Here is a 17180-nt window from a genome sequence, read left to right as displayed (position 1 = left end):
TACTCTTACATATCTCGATGATCCAAATTGTATTTGTTTTTTACTTTAAGATTGTGTTCAAAATAAAAATATGAAATTGAAACATTCTAATAGTAAGTTATCTTGACCTGAGCTATAGAATAGAACTTTTAATAATAGTGGAAATGGTATGTACTCTGTTGTTCAACATGGGACCAGTAGTCACTTCTAGCTATTAGGCATTTGAAGGGTGGCTGGTGCTGTTGAGGACCTGAATTTTTAATTTTATCAAGTTTAAAAAGTTTACATTCAAATCAGCACTTGTGGCTACTGGTTATTACTTGGACAGTACAGTTCTGAATAGCATCATTTAATAAGAGATACAAAGTGCCCAACATGTTATATAACAAGTACATAAAAGATAGGAGAAGTAGACAGGTTTATACTTTTCTTCCTGTAAAGGGTTGGACTTCTCTTAACAGTCCAGAGCAACCTGAAGCAGGCTTATCCCAGGATAATACTAGTAGCTTTCTTAGCATGGCATTCAGGACACTTCATGACATGGTTTCAGCATTCTTCTGCCACTGCATTCCATAATTTTATGTTCTAGACATGTTAAATTTTTCTTTGCACCTGCCTTCGTTCTGTATCAGGTGCATTCTTTCCTGATATTCAAGAAATATTTCAGATGAGCTCTTAACTTTTTTTGGTGGGGGGCACCAGGGATTGAACCCAAGGGCACTTAACCACTGAGCAACACCCCCAGCCCTTTTAATTTATTATTTTGAGACAGATTCTCACTAAGTTGCCTAGGGCCTCATTAAGTTGCTGAGGCTGACTTTGAACTTGTGATCCTCCTGCCTCAGCCTCCTGAGTCACTGGGATGACAGACATATGCCACTGCAACAGGCTTCTTACTATCTTATTGTCTTCTAAATTGTAATTCATCATCTTCTCTGAGCCTAAACCCCCGGGCAGTTATTTCCTTTCTCCTCTGTGTTCGATGTCTGTTTCTTTATCAGAATCTGTGCTTCACTGATGCTGTTTAGTTTTTGATCTCCTCCACTGGAATGGGAACTAACTTCTTGGAGACTTGGTTCCAAGTGGCCCCTTTGTGAATGCTTAGTTGGATAATTATTGAATGATGGATAATGGATGGGTGGTTCTAAACCTTGGTCACATTTATAATTTTAAAAATATTTTAAATCAACTTCATTAAGATATAATTTACATATAAGAAAAGATATACCTATTTTAAATAGTTTGATGAATTTTGATGGATGTTATCATTTGTGAAATCATCACCAATTCAAGATACAGAATATTTCTGTCATCCCAGAACATTGCTTTGTGTTCTTTCCCAGTTAGTCCTGGCTCTAACCAACCATTCATCTGCTTTCTATCACTATATATTTGTCTTTTTAGGGTTTCATATAAAGAGACTCATACAGTGTGTACTTCTTTCATACTTAGGATGTTATGGGCAAGAGAGATATTAAACTCAGAAACATGGGGTAAGTGTTAAGGTCACATATGACCATAACAATAAGTATAAGCAGTGCTTGACATTTTAGAGTCATAATTTGCTTTTCTCTTTCCACAGTGTACAACTGGACTGTGGATGAGGTGGTACAGTGGCTGATTACGTATGTGGAACTGCCTCAGTATGAGGAGACCTTCCGGAAGCTGCAGCTCAGTGGCCATGCCATGCCAAGGTAAGGAGGGGACTACTGTTTTTCTCTTACCTAAGAGCATAAGGAATTGACTGGGAGTGTGTCTGCCTTCAGGTTGTTCTGGCTGGTTAAGTGAGATTTTACTCTTCTTGGGGCAGTCTATGGATAACGCCTTTTCTCACATCTGTTGTGCCCTTGTTATAAAACACGATAGGCCCTTTGCATACATTCTCTTATTTAATATTCCTACCAGTCTTGGGAATAGTACTAATAGCTGTCAGTTATTGAGTGCTTAGTACATGCCAGGCATTCTACTCAACATATTATACACAAAATTTCATTTGATTGTTACATAAATCCTGTAAAGGTGGATATTATAGTATATAACTGATGAAACTGGTTAAGTAACTTTTCCAAGGTCACATATATGACTGGTAAGGGGCAAAAGTGTGATTTGTCTGTGGTGTTCCTTTTTACTTTTCTTATTTTCCCAGCTGCTGCCCTTTGATCGCCCAGGAGCTCAGGACTCTTTTAGCCTCCCCTGGGTTATCCACATACAATTTATTTGCTTTGACAAAAATGGTACAGAGGCTGGGGCAGAGTTACAACTTTTTGCCTTTTTTATAGGCACAACATGCTGTGGCTTGAGCTGGGAGTGGGGAGGGATGGAGTACTACTTGGACTTCTTATTTTGTTAAACTAGTGCCATATGTCATTTAATCATTAATCCATTTACTTATTGATTCAACAATTATTTACTGGGTACCAGCTTTGTGCCAAGCACTTGTGCTGGGGATAAAGAGGACAACAACCTGCCCTTGCCCTTAAAGGGCTTACTGTCTGGTAAGTGCTGGTTATATAAAATCTCTCATCTTATTATGTAGGTGCATCTGATTATGAGTTTCAGCACAAGGGAAAGGGGAAGGTGAAGCTGTTGAAATGCTCACACATTGCATTCTTTAGCCACAGAGCTACCAGACACTGCTGACCAGGCCTAGCTGAGCTGGCTTACCTCCTCTGCTTCCTGCAGCCTTCTTTTCACTGCTTCTCTTTACTCTCCAGAGTAATGTTTATACCTCCCTTTATGATAGGGTCTTTCCTACCTATTATTTCCAGTTCTCACAATTCTGGAAGGAAGGAATTACTATTCCATCTTGTGGGTGAGCAAATTGAATTCCAGTATTTTATAACTTATCCAACCTTGTAAGTGACAGAACTAGGATTTGAGCCCAAGTCTGCCTTATTCTAAATGCCCTGCTTTTTTTTTTTACTTCATCTTCCTTTTGTGCTGTGTGGTTGAAGATAGGCTTCTTTGCAATATTCAGTTTTGTTCTATTTAACAAAACTTCATTAAGTGCCTACCACATACTATGCTTTCTGCTAGGCCTTGAGTACAAAGATGCAACAGACCTGACCCCTGCCTTCAGAAACTCCATGTGCATTGAAAGAGGGAGACAAATGAATAGATGATTGACCCTAAAATTCTAGGATGTATGTTTCTATCTTGCTACTCATGGAAACAGCACTATTGCCATGTGGAGTCTTGGATTATTTTATTAGAAGTAATGGCTGTGGCTTGAATTAAAACTTCAAGGCATAGAATAAGAAGTCAGTTCTCAGGTTATAAATGAATTTAGTCCTCTTGTGACTGGGATTAGAGCCAAGACAAGGTCCAGCCAGCCTGGGCACAGGAGGAGTAGAAGATGGCAAACTGTGGCACCTTAGTGACATCAGGAAGCATAGAACCTTCAGTGCATGAGGTGTAGCGGGAATGGTTTTAGGGCCATCACTAGCTAGCATAGTATAATGGGAAGAATCTGGCAGATTTGAGTTCATTTCCTGACTTTGCCAGTTACTTATGTGTGATTTTGAGCAAGTTACTCCTCAACTCTCTTATTTTTCTTCTTTACAAAATAGAGCTAATAATAGAACTGGTTTTTTTTTTTTTTTTTTTTTTTTTTTGCACCACGGATTTACCAGGGGCACTTAACCACTGAGCCACATCCCTAGTCCTTTTTTGTATTTTATTTAGAGATAGGATCTCACTAAATTGCTTAGGACCTCACTAAGTTGCTGAGGCTGACTTTGAACTTGTGATCCTCCTGCTACAGCCTCCAAAGTCACTGGGATTACAGGTGTGCACTTCTGTGTCTGACTAGAACTGATTTCTTAAGGTTGTTGGAGGACTAAATGAGGAATTATATGTAAAATATCAGAACAGTATAAGATACACAATAGTTGCTTGGTAACTGCTAGCTCCTTTTTCTTTTCTGTTGTTTAGAAGTAGAGAACATAGTTCATAGGTGTCCTTGGGAAACAGACTGTAAAAATACGTTTATTTTGCTTAGTCAGATAAAGTCCATTACACCTGGCAGAAATGATATGAAGAGGCATCTCAAGAACTTCCAGGCTTGTAAGAAGCATCTGATTTACATAAGTTTACAAAGAAGGACACTGAGATTCTAGGGGAGTGACCTAGCAGCTTGTAATCAGACAAATGAATCACTGGTAGAACTGGGACTAGAAGCCAGTGCCTCATTGTGTCTTGTAGATGGGCATGATTGCTTTCCAAAATTAGAGGAGGAAGTAGCTTGCTCCCACATACTAAGGAGTATAAACTATGCGCTGTGAAGTCAGAAGTTTTTCTTCTGGCTGGGGAAATAAAGCTGTGTATCATAAAAAGACTCCTTCCTTCTATACCTACATTGTTCCAACTGAAGGAAAACAAAATCCAGTTTGTTTTTTTCCTAGGTTATTTTCTTTTTTACACTCTATCTTATTAAAGTAATCATTGACAATGGGTTGAAGGCCATAAAAATTACAGAAATTTGATTGGAAGTAAATTGTATTGCAGTGACTCAAATACATGTCGACAAAACTAACTCAATTTCTGTCATCATCAGGTTTATATATGATGACAATAGATTATGATTAGTATAATTCAGAAGTCTATGTGATCCACTGGGTGGATCCAGTGTGGCATTTTGACCTCTGCTAGTCAGGAGAATGCATTTACAAGTGATAGGAAGTAGGGACAGATTATACAGGTGGAAGGTGAAACAACAGAAAATTTATAGTTGGGTGTGAATATTGTCACCCTTAGAGGGTTGGTTACTTAGGAGATGGTGGATATGGGGAGAGGGTGAACAAATTCTTAGTGAATTTTTTTTAAAATTTATTTTTATTGTAAACAAATGGGATACATGTTGTTTCTGTTTGTACATGGAGTAATAGCATACCATTTGCGTAATCATACATTTACATAGGGTAATGATGTTTGATTCGTTCTGTTATTTCCCCCCCCACCCCTCCTACCCCTCTTTTCCCTCTATACAGTCTCTCCTTCCTCCATTCTTGCCCCCCTCAGGCCCCCCATTATGTGTCATCATCCGCTTATCAGCGAGATCATTTGTCCTTTGGTTTTTTGAGACTGGCTTATCTCACTTAGCATGATATTCTCCAATTTTATCCATTTGCCTGCAAATGCCATAAATTTATCATTCTTTATAGCTGAGTAATATTCCATTGTATATATATACCACAGTTTCTTTATCCATTCATCAACTGAAGGACATCTAGTTTGTTTCCATAATCTGGCTATTGTGAATTGAGCAGCTATGAACATTGATGTGGCTGTATCTCTGTAGTATGCTGATTTTAAGTCCTTTGGGTATAGGCCGAGGAGTGGGATAGCTGGCTCAAATGGTGTGTCCATTCCAAATTTTCTAAGGAATCTTCACACTGCTTTCAGAGTGGCTGCACTAATTTGCAGCCCCACCAGCAATGTATGAGTGTACCTTTTTCCCCACATCCTCTCCAACACCTATTGTTGCTTGTATTCTTGATAATCGCCCTTCTAATTGGGGTGAGATGGAATCTTAATGTAGTTTTGATTTGCATTTCTCTTATTACTAAAGATGGTGAACATTTTTTCATATGTTTGTTGATTGCTTGTAGATCTTCTGTGAAGCGTCTGTTCATCTCCTTAGCCCATTTGTTGATTGGGTTATTTGTATTCTTGGTGTAGAGTTTTTCGAGTTCTTTATATATTCTGGAAATTAGTGCTCTATCGGAAGTATGAGTGGCAAAGATTTTCTCCCACTCTTAGGCTCTCTCTTTGCATTGCTGATAGTTTCCTTTGCTGACAGAAAGCTATTTAGTTTGAATCTGTCCCAGTTATTGATTCTTGCTTTTATTTCTTGTGCTATGGGAGTCGTGTTAAGGAAGTCTGATCCTAAGCCAACAAGTTGAAGATTTGGACAACTTTTCCTTCTGTAAGATGCAGGGTCTCTGGTCTGATTTCAGGGTCCTTGATCCATTGTGAGTTGATTTTTGTGCAGGGTGAGAGATAGGGATTTAGTTTCATTCTGTTGCATATGGATTTCCAGTTTTCCCAGCACCATTTGTTGAAGAGGCTATCTTTTCTCCATTGCATATTTTTGGCACCTTTTGTCTAGTATGAGAAAATTGTATTTATTTGGGTTTGTGTGTGTGTCCTCTATTCTATACCATTTATCTACCTGTCTATTTTGGTGCCAATACCATGCCGTTTTTGTTACTATTGCTTTGTAGTATAGTTGAAGATCTGGTATTGCGATACCTCCTGCTTCATTCTTCCTGCTAAGGATTGCTTTAGCTATTCTGGGTTTCTTATTCGTCCAGATGAATTTCATGATTGCTTGCTCTATTTCTGTAAGGTACATCATTGGGATTTTAATTGGAATTGCATCGAATCTGTATAGCACTTTTGGTAGTATGGCCATTTTGACAATATTAATTCTGCCTATCCAAGAACATGGGAGATCTTTCCATCTTCTAAGATCTTCCTTAATTTCTTTCTTTAATGTTTTGTAGTTTTCATTGTAGAAATCCTTTACCTCTTTGGTTAGATTGATCCCCGAGTATTTTATTTTTTTTGAGGCTATTGCAAATGGAGTTGTTTTTCTCATTTCCCTTTCAGCTGTTTCGTCGCTTGCGTATAAAAATGCTTTAGATTTATGCATGTTGATTTTATAGCCTGCTATTTTGCTGAATTCATTGATGAGGTCTACAAGTTTTCTGGAGGAGGTTTTTGGATCCTCTAAATATAGAATCATGTCATCAGCAAAGAGTGATAGCTTAAGTTCCTCTTTTCCTATTCATATGTCTTTAATTTCTTTAGTCTGCCTAATTGCTCTGGCTAGAGTTTCCAGGACAATGTTGAATAGAAGTGGTGAAAGAGGACATGCCTGTCTTGTTCCCATTTTTAAAGGGAATGGCAGTTTTTCTCCATTAAAAATGATGTTGGCCATGGGCTTAGCATAAATAGCCTTTACAATGTTCAGGTATGTTCCTACTATCCCTATTTTTTCTAGTGTTTTGAGCATAAAGGGGTGTTGTATTTTGTCAAACGCTTTTTCTGCATCAATTGAAATAACCATATGATTCTTATCCTTAAGTCTATTGACATGATGGATTGCGTTTATTGATTTATGGATGTTAAACCATCCTTGCATTCCAGGGATGAACCCCACTTGATTGTGGTGCACGATTTTCTTAATATGCTTTTGGATACGGTTTGCCAATATTTTGTTAAGGATCTTTGCCTCTATATTCATCAAGGATATTGGTCTAAAATTTTCTTTCCTTGATGTGTCTTTGCCTGATTTGGGTATGAGGGTGATATTAGCTTCATAGAATGAGTTTGGTAGGGTACCCTCCTTTTCTATTTCCTGGAATACTTTGAGAAGTATTGGAATGAGTTCTTCTTTGAAAGTCTTGTAGAACTTTGCTGAGAATCCGTCTGGTCCTGGGCTTTTCTTGGATGGTAGGTTTTTAATGGCTTCTTCTATTTCATTGCTTGATATTGATCGGTTTAAATTGTGTTAGTGAATGTTTTATATCCCTCCAAACTCCTTGTTGAGACCCTGCTAATAACAGACTCCATGTTTTAGAATGCAGGGGGGAGCAATCACCAAGAGGTAAAAGTGTTCATGGAGGAGGTGGGTAATCCTGCTGGATCCTTCCTGCCTTTGCTGTCAGGGAACTGATCTACTACTTTTTGCCTCCACAGGCTAGCTGTAACCAATACCACCATGACAGGAACTGTGCTGAAGATGACAGACCGGAGCCACCGGCAGAAGCTGCAGCTAAAGGCTCTGGATACGGTGCTGTTTGGGCCTCCTCTCTGTAAGTCTTGTGTAGAGAAAGGCTGCTGGTGTGCCATGGAACCCAAAGCTAATAGAGTAGCTAGGCTGAGGTCTTGAATCTCCTGGGCACACCTGTAATGCAGCATTTTTACTATACTCACTGATACTGAGACATGAAACAGTTTTGTATTTTAGTCCAGCCAGATATCAACTTCCATTCATTACATACTTCAGATTTCTACTTTGTGTGAGTGCTGTGCTTGACCCTGTAGGAAGACCTGGTTGAATCATTTTCTGCTCTAAAGGGATAAAATGAGCCTTCTAGGACAGAATGTAGTTCAGTGTTAGAGCACTTGCCTAGTAGTGTGAAGCCCTGGCACTTTAAGAAGAGAGAGAGAGAGAGAGAGAGAGAGAGAGAGAGAGAGAGAGAGAGAGAGAGAGAGAGAGAGAGAGAGAGAGAGAGAGGAGAGAGAAGGAGGAAGGGAGAATAGAAGAAAGGAAGAAAGAAAAAAGTATTCTAGATAGGCACACCATGCTTCTGAGGCCCCAAGGAGTGGTAGGGAAAGTATCCTGTAGAAGAGGTAGTATGTGAGCTTTATTCGATGGATGTGACAGAAGAGGACATTCTAGATGGAGAAAATAACCTGAGCAACAGTACAAAAGATAAAATATAAAAGGCATGATCAGGGATAGCAACACATAAGAGGCTGAATGTCATTTAGCTGTTATGTACTCTCACTGTACATGTGTAGATGAAGAAGCTGATACTGAACATTTTTGTGTCCATGAATGACCAATGAAGATTAAATGAGCTTTCACTGAAGCAGTAGAGTTATGCTCTAGATCTAAGAAAGGGTTGTCTCTTCAGCCAGCGGCTAACTGAGAACATTAAGTAGTTCAGTCCCTGGAGATGTACATGGTGGGAGTGACCAACCCTGCCATCCTTTTTCTTATTAAGTGAACCAAATGTGAACAGAAGTAGTGAGATTTTTTTAGGAAATTAGAATTGGCCTTATAGGTTGACAGGGCCCACCCCCTGCCCTTTGAGAGCTGCCTGCATTAATTGAGGGCACAGCAGCAGAATGCTGTAGAAGCAGGACCTAGTCTAAAGAAGAAGCTGGCAGGAAGGATCAGAGGCAGTACAATAGTTTCTTGTCCATGTATGTGACTTGGCAAATGCCTAAGCTGATCTGTCAATACAGGTGCATCTGTACTTTTTTGAATTTATAAGACAGAGCAATCTGGAAGAAAACTGTTTCCACTCCCATTTCTGCCTATTTTTTTTTAGGGGAGTGGTTCTAGGACACATTTTGCTCACTATTTATTGATAAGTTTTGAATAAATGATAAATGGATGGTTCTACTTTTTATGTGAGGCCTACCCTTTGTACTAAGCAATAGCTTTTCATTAATTCACTAATCTTTATTGAGCACTCACCATGTATCAGTATAAATGGCAGGGTTCCTGTTATCCAGCTGTTCCATGTAAATGGAGATAGACTTGTCAACAAATATAGTAAATGGTCAACAAATGTAGTAAATGTTGAAGCTATTATGTCAATCTTTCTAGAATTCAACTGAGGTTACAAAGTAGGGACGAGTTTCCTGTTGGAGTCCAGGAAACTTTTTGGAGAATGTAATTTTTGAGCTGAGTCTTGGAAGGTGGGAAGTGGCCTTATTAAACTCTTAACCATTAATAGTGTACACCCCTCTTTGTATACACTAGCAAGAACACTTCCACCAGAGGGAATAATTATTCTTTAATCTTCTAAGATATATTATGAGGTTGTTATATGTGCTATATGAAAATTAGATTTTGTACTTTAAAGTTGTAAAAGGTACATTAGAAACTGCAGGTTGCAGAAGGCAAGGATTCTATCTGGAAAGATGAGCTAGCATGGAAACCAGAATCCTGGATCCATGGAGTCAGAGTCAGCAAGAGGAGCAGGTTACACTAATAAATAGGTGTAGTATTTTTCTTCTAGGCCCATTTCATATAGCCTGTAGGCTGTATGTGAGCTGACCTAAGGGAGGTCAGAGGTCAACAGGAAAACTATACCTGAGATAAGCAGAACAGAGGTACTAAAGCTAAGAATATCTTTCACACTAGCTGGGATATAGCTGTTATGATAACCATAATAATGTTTTTTTAAAAAAATGGTAGATAATAAGCATAGGTAAGAATGTGAGAAATTTAAATCTTTATATATTGCATGTAAGAATGTAAAATGGTTCAGTTACTGTGAAAAGCAGTCTGGTAGTTCATTAAAAAAAAAATTAAACATGGAGTTACCATTTAACCCAGCAACTGCATGCCTAGGTATATATTCAAATAATTGAAATAGGTACTCAAACAAGTATATGTATACATGTGTTCATAGCTGCACTAGTCACAAAAGCCAAAAGATGGAAATAGCCCAGATGTCCCTTAGCAGATGAGTGAGTAAATAAAATTGTTACATACATGCAATGGAATATTATTCAGTCATAAAATGGAGTGAAGTTCTGATATATGCTGCAGTATAGATAAACCTGAAAAACATTACACTAAGTAAAAGAAATCAGACAAAAGATCACGTTTCCATTTATTTGAAATATCCAGCATAGTTAAATCCATTGACATAAACTCAGATTGGTGGTTGACAGAAGAGAATAGGGAGAAACTGCTTAATGGGTAAGAAATTTTACTTTGGAGGAATAGAAATGTTTTAGAATTAGATATTCTGGACGTACTATATGCCACTGAATTTTTCACCTTAAAATGGTTAATTTTGTATTATATGAACATTGAATCAATAATAATTATTAATTTATATTAATTTCTTCTTCTTTATTATTATTATTATTATTATTATTATTATTATTATTATTATTATTTTGGTACATGGATTGAACCCAGGGCTACTCAACCACTAAGTCACATCCCCAGCCCTTTTTTATTTTTTATTTTGAGACAGAGTCTAGCTAAGTTGCTTAGGGCCTTGCTAAGTTCCTGAGCCTGTCTTTGAACTTTTGATCTTCCTGCCTCAGCCTCCCAAGCTGCTGGGATTACAGGCATGTGTTATGGCGCCTGACTAATAAATTATTATATTTATTTTATTGTTCTTTTTAGTTATACATGATAATAGAATCCATTCTGATAAAATTATACAAGCATGGAATATATCTCATTCTAATTAGGACCCCATTCTTGTAGATATACATGGTGGTGGGATTCACTGTGGTGTATTCATATATGTACATAGGAAAATTATGTCAGATTCATCCCACTGTCTTTCCTGTTCCTGTCCCTACTCCCTTCCCTAATTCCCATTTGTCTAACCTACTAAACTTCTGCTCTTCCCCTCTCCTCTTTTTTGTTATTTAGCTTCCACATATCAGCAAAAACATTCCACCTTTGGTTTTTTGGGATTGGCTTATTTCACTTAGCATGGTAGTCTCCAGATCCATCATTTACTTACAAATGTCATAAAGTCATTCTTCTTAATGACTGAGTAATACTCCATTGTGTATACATATCACATTTTCTTTATCCATTTATCTGTTGAAGGACACCTAGGTTGGTTCCATAGCTTAGCTGTTGTGAATTGTGCTGCTATAAACATTGTCGTGGCTGTGTCACTGTAGTATACAGATTTTAACTCTTTTGGCTATGTACTGAGGAGTGGGATAGATGGGTCAAATGGTGGTTCCATTCCTAGTTTTTTGAGGAATCTCCATACTGCTCTCCAGAGTGGTTGCACCAATTTGCAGTCCTACCAGCAATGTATGAGTGTACCCTTTTCCCCATATCATCACCAACATTTATTGTTACTTGTATTCTTAATAATTGTCATTCTGACTGGAGTGAGGTGAAATCTCAGTGTAGTTTTAATTTGCATTTCTGTAATTGCTAGAGATGTTGAACATTTTTTTATATATTGGTTTACTGATTGTATTTCTTTTTCTACGAAGTGTCTGTTTAGTTCCTTTGCTCATTTATTGATTGGGTTATTTGGTTTTTTGGTGTTAAGTTTTTTAAGTTCTTTGTATATTCTGGAAATTAATGCCCTATCTGAGATGCAGGTGGCAAATGTTTTCTCCTAATAAATTATTTTTTTAACAACCTAAGCAACAACAACAAAAAAGAATAGCTATATTGAGCTTCATCAAAATTTAAAAGTTTTACACCTCAATGGGCACATCAAGAAAGTGAAAAGACAATACACATAATAGAGAAAATGTCTGCAAACATTTTTTTCTGATAAAGCTCTACTGCCCTGAATATAGAATTTCTAATATTCAACAATAAAAAGACAACCCAATTAAAAGCAAAGTGAAGGATTTCATATATATTTCTCCATGACCAATAGGCACATGAAATAATGGTCAATATCATTTACTATCAGAGAAATACAGGTAAAAAATACAATGACAACCTGTACTACCTCTCACCTACTAGGATGGCTATAATAAAAAAGATGGACAATAACAAGTATTGCCTAGGAATTAGAATCATAGTCACAAAGTGAAAGCACCCCAAATTTCTATCAATTTATTAGTGGAAAAATATACGTGGCATATGTATTCAATGGAATAATAATTACTATCCATGACAAAGAATGAAATGTTGATAAATGATAGGACATTGATGAACCTTGACAACTTTACCCTAAGTTAAAGAAGCCAGTAACAAAAGGTCATATGGTTTGTAGTTTTATGATTTCATTTATATGAAACTTCCAGAGTAGTCAGTCAGTTCCATCTAGACAGAGTATATGAATGGTTTCCATGGCTGGGTGGAATAGGAAATGGGAAGTGACTGCTAATGGGCATGGAATTTCTTTTTGGGGTTATGATAATATTCTAACATTAATTATGCTGATGGCTGCACAACTTTTGTGAATATACTTATACATTTTAAAAGAGGAATTTTAGAATTTTAGGGTCAGACTTATATTTCATTATAATAACAAATATATACAACTTCAATATTTATAAATTCTAGACTTCCATTCAGAGAACTTCTTTATAAATTTTAGGTAAGAACCTTGAACTGATAGGAGATCTTTTCAAAATTGTCATTTTGCTGTGTGACCTTGAGTAGATCACTTTTTTCAGGGCTTATTTTCTTATGTGTATCATGAGATAGATCATTAGGTGAAAGAATCCTTATAGTTTCTTTCAGCTATGACTTTGCATGATTTTTTTTGAGAAATCCCTTGGGTTGGGTGCTGTATAAAAGACAGGAGATCTGTTCCTTCTGTTTATATCCTGTACTTTAGGGAATTCTGTGCTTGGCCACTGCTTTGTCAGGTGATCTTTGGCAATGCAGTTCTGCCTGGACTCAGGTTATGTCATCTGTATTACGGGACTGGTAACTTAAAGACTCTTACTAGCTATTATTCTAGGATTCAGAAAGGTGGGTATATTCCTGCAAGCTAAGATTTTGGAATTCAACAGCTGTCCTGATGGCAAATATATGTCTTTATATTTTCCTAGTTATACTTGTTAAAGGAAAATTTTGAAAATTGCCAGCTGGAATCTGAGGAAAATACTAGGAAGTTCTTTGTCAAGAGACTCCTGCAAGGGTAGGACTGTGCCTGCTGGGTCAATGTAAAGAGTCCTTTGAGCTGTGCCCCTTAGGTTCTGTTTTCCTTTCTGAGCACAGAGTAAAATCCCTATTTTAGTGCTGTTCTCTATTCAACATCCACATAGGACTTAGAGTGACAGCACTGTGCTGGTGCTGACTTGTGTTCTCAGCCTACATTGGATGGGCACAGATAAGCAGTCCTCACCTGCATAATAAGTCATGTGGATGTGGCAAACATGCCAGAGAACCAAGGCCATTTACAGTACCAGCCATGGCCACCTTGCCTAGCCTTAATAAAAATCCTGCCGCTGTCCTGAGGCTTGAGAAATCTCAAATCAAAGGTTTGTCATGCAGAAGCTGAGAGGGCCTGCTGAGGGAACAGACATCACACAGCAACTTCAGAGCTTGGAAGGAGGAAGAGGGATTAGTCTGGCTTCATCTCAAGGTCTGTTTTCTGACAGTAGAAAGCATGCTCATTTCTCCCCATGTGGCCTAAGAGCAGCACATGGCCCTTTATAGTCTTTTCCACTCTGTGGAGTTGGCTCCAGTCCTGCAGACCCATCTGGAGCTCTCTGAACAGTGCCAATTATCAGGTATTAGTTGTGTTTAGAGAAACAAAGGTCTGATGAAGGTCAGTGTCCAGTTTGAGGTCTAAGCTGATGTCTCACTATGATAGCAATTATTCATTGGGGGGCTTTGTGTCTTGTACAAATAATTTCTCAGAAAAATTGAAGCTCACAGAGGTGAGGTGGATTTTTAGAGGTCAGTCAGTTTTTAAGTGGTAGAGCCATGATTCAAACACACATTTTTAACTTACATTTCAGTACTTCTTTCTACTGTATTATCCACCTTGTATTTCTGTTGGAGGAAATAAGATATAAAGAACTCTAGCTTTGAAACTTTATCACTCAATAGCTTTATGACCTTGGGCACATTCCTAACATTCTCTGTGCCTTAGTTTCCCCTGAATAATGGTAGCTACTGTTTCTAGAGTGACCTCCAGTGTGCTTAGTCCCAGGCTAGGGACTAGTGTGCCCTTTGTACTTTTAGCAGTAGTATTGAGAAGGGTGCAGAGGGAGAGGCCTGCAGAATAATTGCTGGATTGGGGACAGTTATGGAAAAGAAAAGACTATTTCTTATCTTCCTTCTTCAGTGACTCAGATAATAAGAAAATGTTCATAGTGAGCAGGAGTGGCTATCTCTTTAGCAGAGCTTACTCTGGTGTCTATGGCTATATTCTTACTCTCTTTCTCTTCTTTCTGGTATGCTTCTATATGCTCTTCAGCTTTCTACAGGATGCTTTTTAACCTTGGTGTGCTCAACCCCTTTTTCTCATTCTCCTCTGTAAACCCATGGCCCTGTGTTCCTGCTTTCATTAAAACAATCTCTCTCCCCATCTTTTATCTTATAAACTGGGCTCCTTGAGGACAGAGACAGTAATATTCAGTTTAAGAACCAGCAAGGAGTAGTTACCAGATGTTTTCTGGAAGTTTTACAGAAAGAAACTGTATCTCTCCAGATACAGGAGTAGGCAGACTTGGGAAAATAATCTGGCCTATCTTGGTTTGGGGGAGAACTGCTGCCTGTGAATATTTGAAATAACTAAAACATTTGTTGGGTTATAACTAGAAGGGAAGAAAGCCCGAGGTAGCTCTTACTAGTTAAAAAGACCCCCCAGCACAAAAGGCTATATAAATGTCAAAAGACATTTCTAGCACAGATTTTGGCAGTGAGGGATGAATATCTGTATCTATCAGTACACTATGGAAAGCAGAGAGAATGGAGAGAATTGATTGCGAGAGGGAATTCCAGAAATTGGTAATGATTGGATACTCACTTTTTAGTACTAACTGGTACCCTGCAAATTCTCATCACCCCCTTCTTTATTAACATGTCAGCATTTCTTTTGTTTACATCCACCTTCCCCACCTGATGATGTTAACAGTTGATCTCATTTTGCTAAAACTTATTTGCAGCATTCAGACTGGGAATTCTACCATTCTTAGGTTCTCCAGGTCCCATTTTTACTAGATTGGTTCTGTTTACCTAGTCAGCCATATCTGCTCTGTGAGAACCAACTTGGTTACTCTGCCCTGCATGGGTTGACTGAGTGTGAGGTGAATTCTATGAACTGAGTTTGTATAAAGGCTGTGCAGTACCACTGGTCATACTCTTCTGTCCTCTGCATGTGCTTTGTATTATACTTTCCTTTCCTGCAAAGGCCTCCCTCCATTCTTTTCTTTTGCTTTCCTTTTCACCTTTGCCAAGAACCCATTCTTGGTCAGACCCTTTGGGGCTACAGAGATAAGTCTGTGTCCTGGCCCTCAGGTATTCACAATCTACCAGAAAGTAACTGACATGAAAGCTGACATGAAAGGGATTCTCTGAGATAGCAAAGAAATAGTTCATGTTCACCTGTCCAAAGAATGGATTGATCTGGGGATCCTAATCAGAGAAGAAGGAATGAGGGATCTCTGTGAAATGTGGTAAGCTAGAAAGATGGTAGGAATTGAAGGATTGGAATGGAATTATGATGGGAAGAAGAACATAATTTGTAAAATATAACTAGAATCTTGATTTGCCATTTACTATTTATAAACAAATATTTATACATTCCCTTAAGGGTGTAGTGTTCAGCTCAGGGCTCCACTGAAGGGACCTGACAGTTTCTACATCTGCTTTCCCAGGTCCTTCATCTTCATCACATTCCATATCCACATTCTTAATTACTTCCTGGCTATGTCCATCTGAATTTTTTCCCCATACCTCAAAACATTTTGATTTATAACTAAGCATTCTATCTCACATAATTCGGTATGAACACTTTTAACAGTTGAGGAAGCTGAGGTCTAGATAGGAAAAGTGAAGTTCATAACAAATTCAGGCAGTCTAGCATAGAACCCAGACTTCCTAACAATGTAGGATACTTGGTATGATGGCATAATAATTTATCTATTTGAGGCCTTGTGTTCAACTTTAAAGGCTTGGCCAGGAGGCCTTTGGATCTTTACTGATCTGATGGCAGTACCACAATCATCTCCCAGGATGTTGCTTATGTGAAAACATAGGCCTAGAGCTTATAGATTCAAGTTAGATCAGGGCAATATAAACATCTCCATGGTGAGAAATGTTTGCATATAGCAAAGCAGAAACAAAATTTGTGGTATGAATGTGAAAGTTGTGGTGAAAAAGTGTGGGTCAGAGGAAAATAGTGTAGCCATACAAATCTAGATTTGAATACACTCTGTCACTTTGTATGAGCACTAGTGAGTCAGAGTCCCTTATAGAGCCTCAGTTTTCTGGTCTATAGAATGTGAATACTATTGCTGTCCTTTTTAGAGTAGTTGTGAGGATTAGAATTGATGAATATGAATGTTTGATACATTTTATATTTTCTCTACTTCCCTTATTGTGTGGATTAAGGGGAGGAAGATATTATCACACTTGAGGCTTATTCATAAAGACTCAATCCTGAAAGGATTTGTTGATTGTCTTCTATATGCTCATTGATGCTGGGCTAGGCATTTAGGCAAGTGATGATCACTAGAAACCATGGAGAGTAAATCAGTCAGATTAGACTCATTTTCTCTCCACTAAGCTTAGTAGCTCATGGGATGTGACAGACAGTGTATCTGGGCTTTAGCTGCACATTTGACAAGGCAGGAGAGTGGGCAGAATGGATGTTTGCACACTTACACGGAGTCAAAACTGGTTGAAGGAATCCAGAAGGTACTAATTCTGTATGAACATTTTTCACGCTTGAGGAAGCTGAGGTCTAGATAGGAAAAGTGAAGTTCAGGCAGAAGATACTAAAAGGTGGAACAGTGTTACCTTAGAAATGGGGACAGGG

The 17180-nt window shown here is 38.1% G+C and overlaps 1 protein-coding gene across 8 annotated transcripts in view; it reads left to right on the top strand.

Annotated features, from left to right (window-relative positions):
* STIM1 (stromal interaction molecule 1) overlaps nt 1–17180 on the top strand; it is a 221516-nt gene that overhangs the window by 179680 nt on the left and 24656 nt on the right. For all 8 annotated transcript variants that reach the window (XM_079104693.1, XM_079104690.1, XM_079104691.1 and 5 more), the window contains 2 exons: nt 1562–1673; nt 7684–7799. In XM_079104693.1, the coding sequence (XP_078960819.1) occupies nt 1562–1673; nt 7684–7799 (228 nt within the window). The remainder of the gene's footprint in view (nt 1–1561; nt 1674–7683; nt 7800–17180) is intronic.

The sequence above is a fragment of the Sciurus vulgaris genome (assembly GCF_902686455.1).
Source record: "Sciurus vulgaris genome assembly, chromosome: 11".
In the NCBI taxonomy this organism is placed as follows: Eukaryota; Metazoa; Chordata; class Mammalia; order Rodentia; family Sciuridae; genus Sciurus; species Sciurus vulgaris.
Note: the sequence above shows the minus strand (reverse complement) of the source record. Positions and strands in the feature narration are given on the sequence as shown.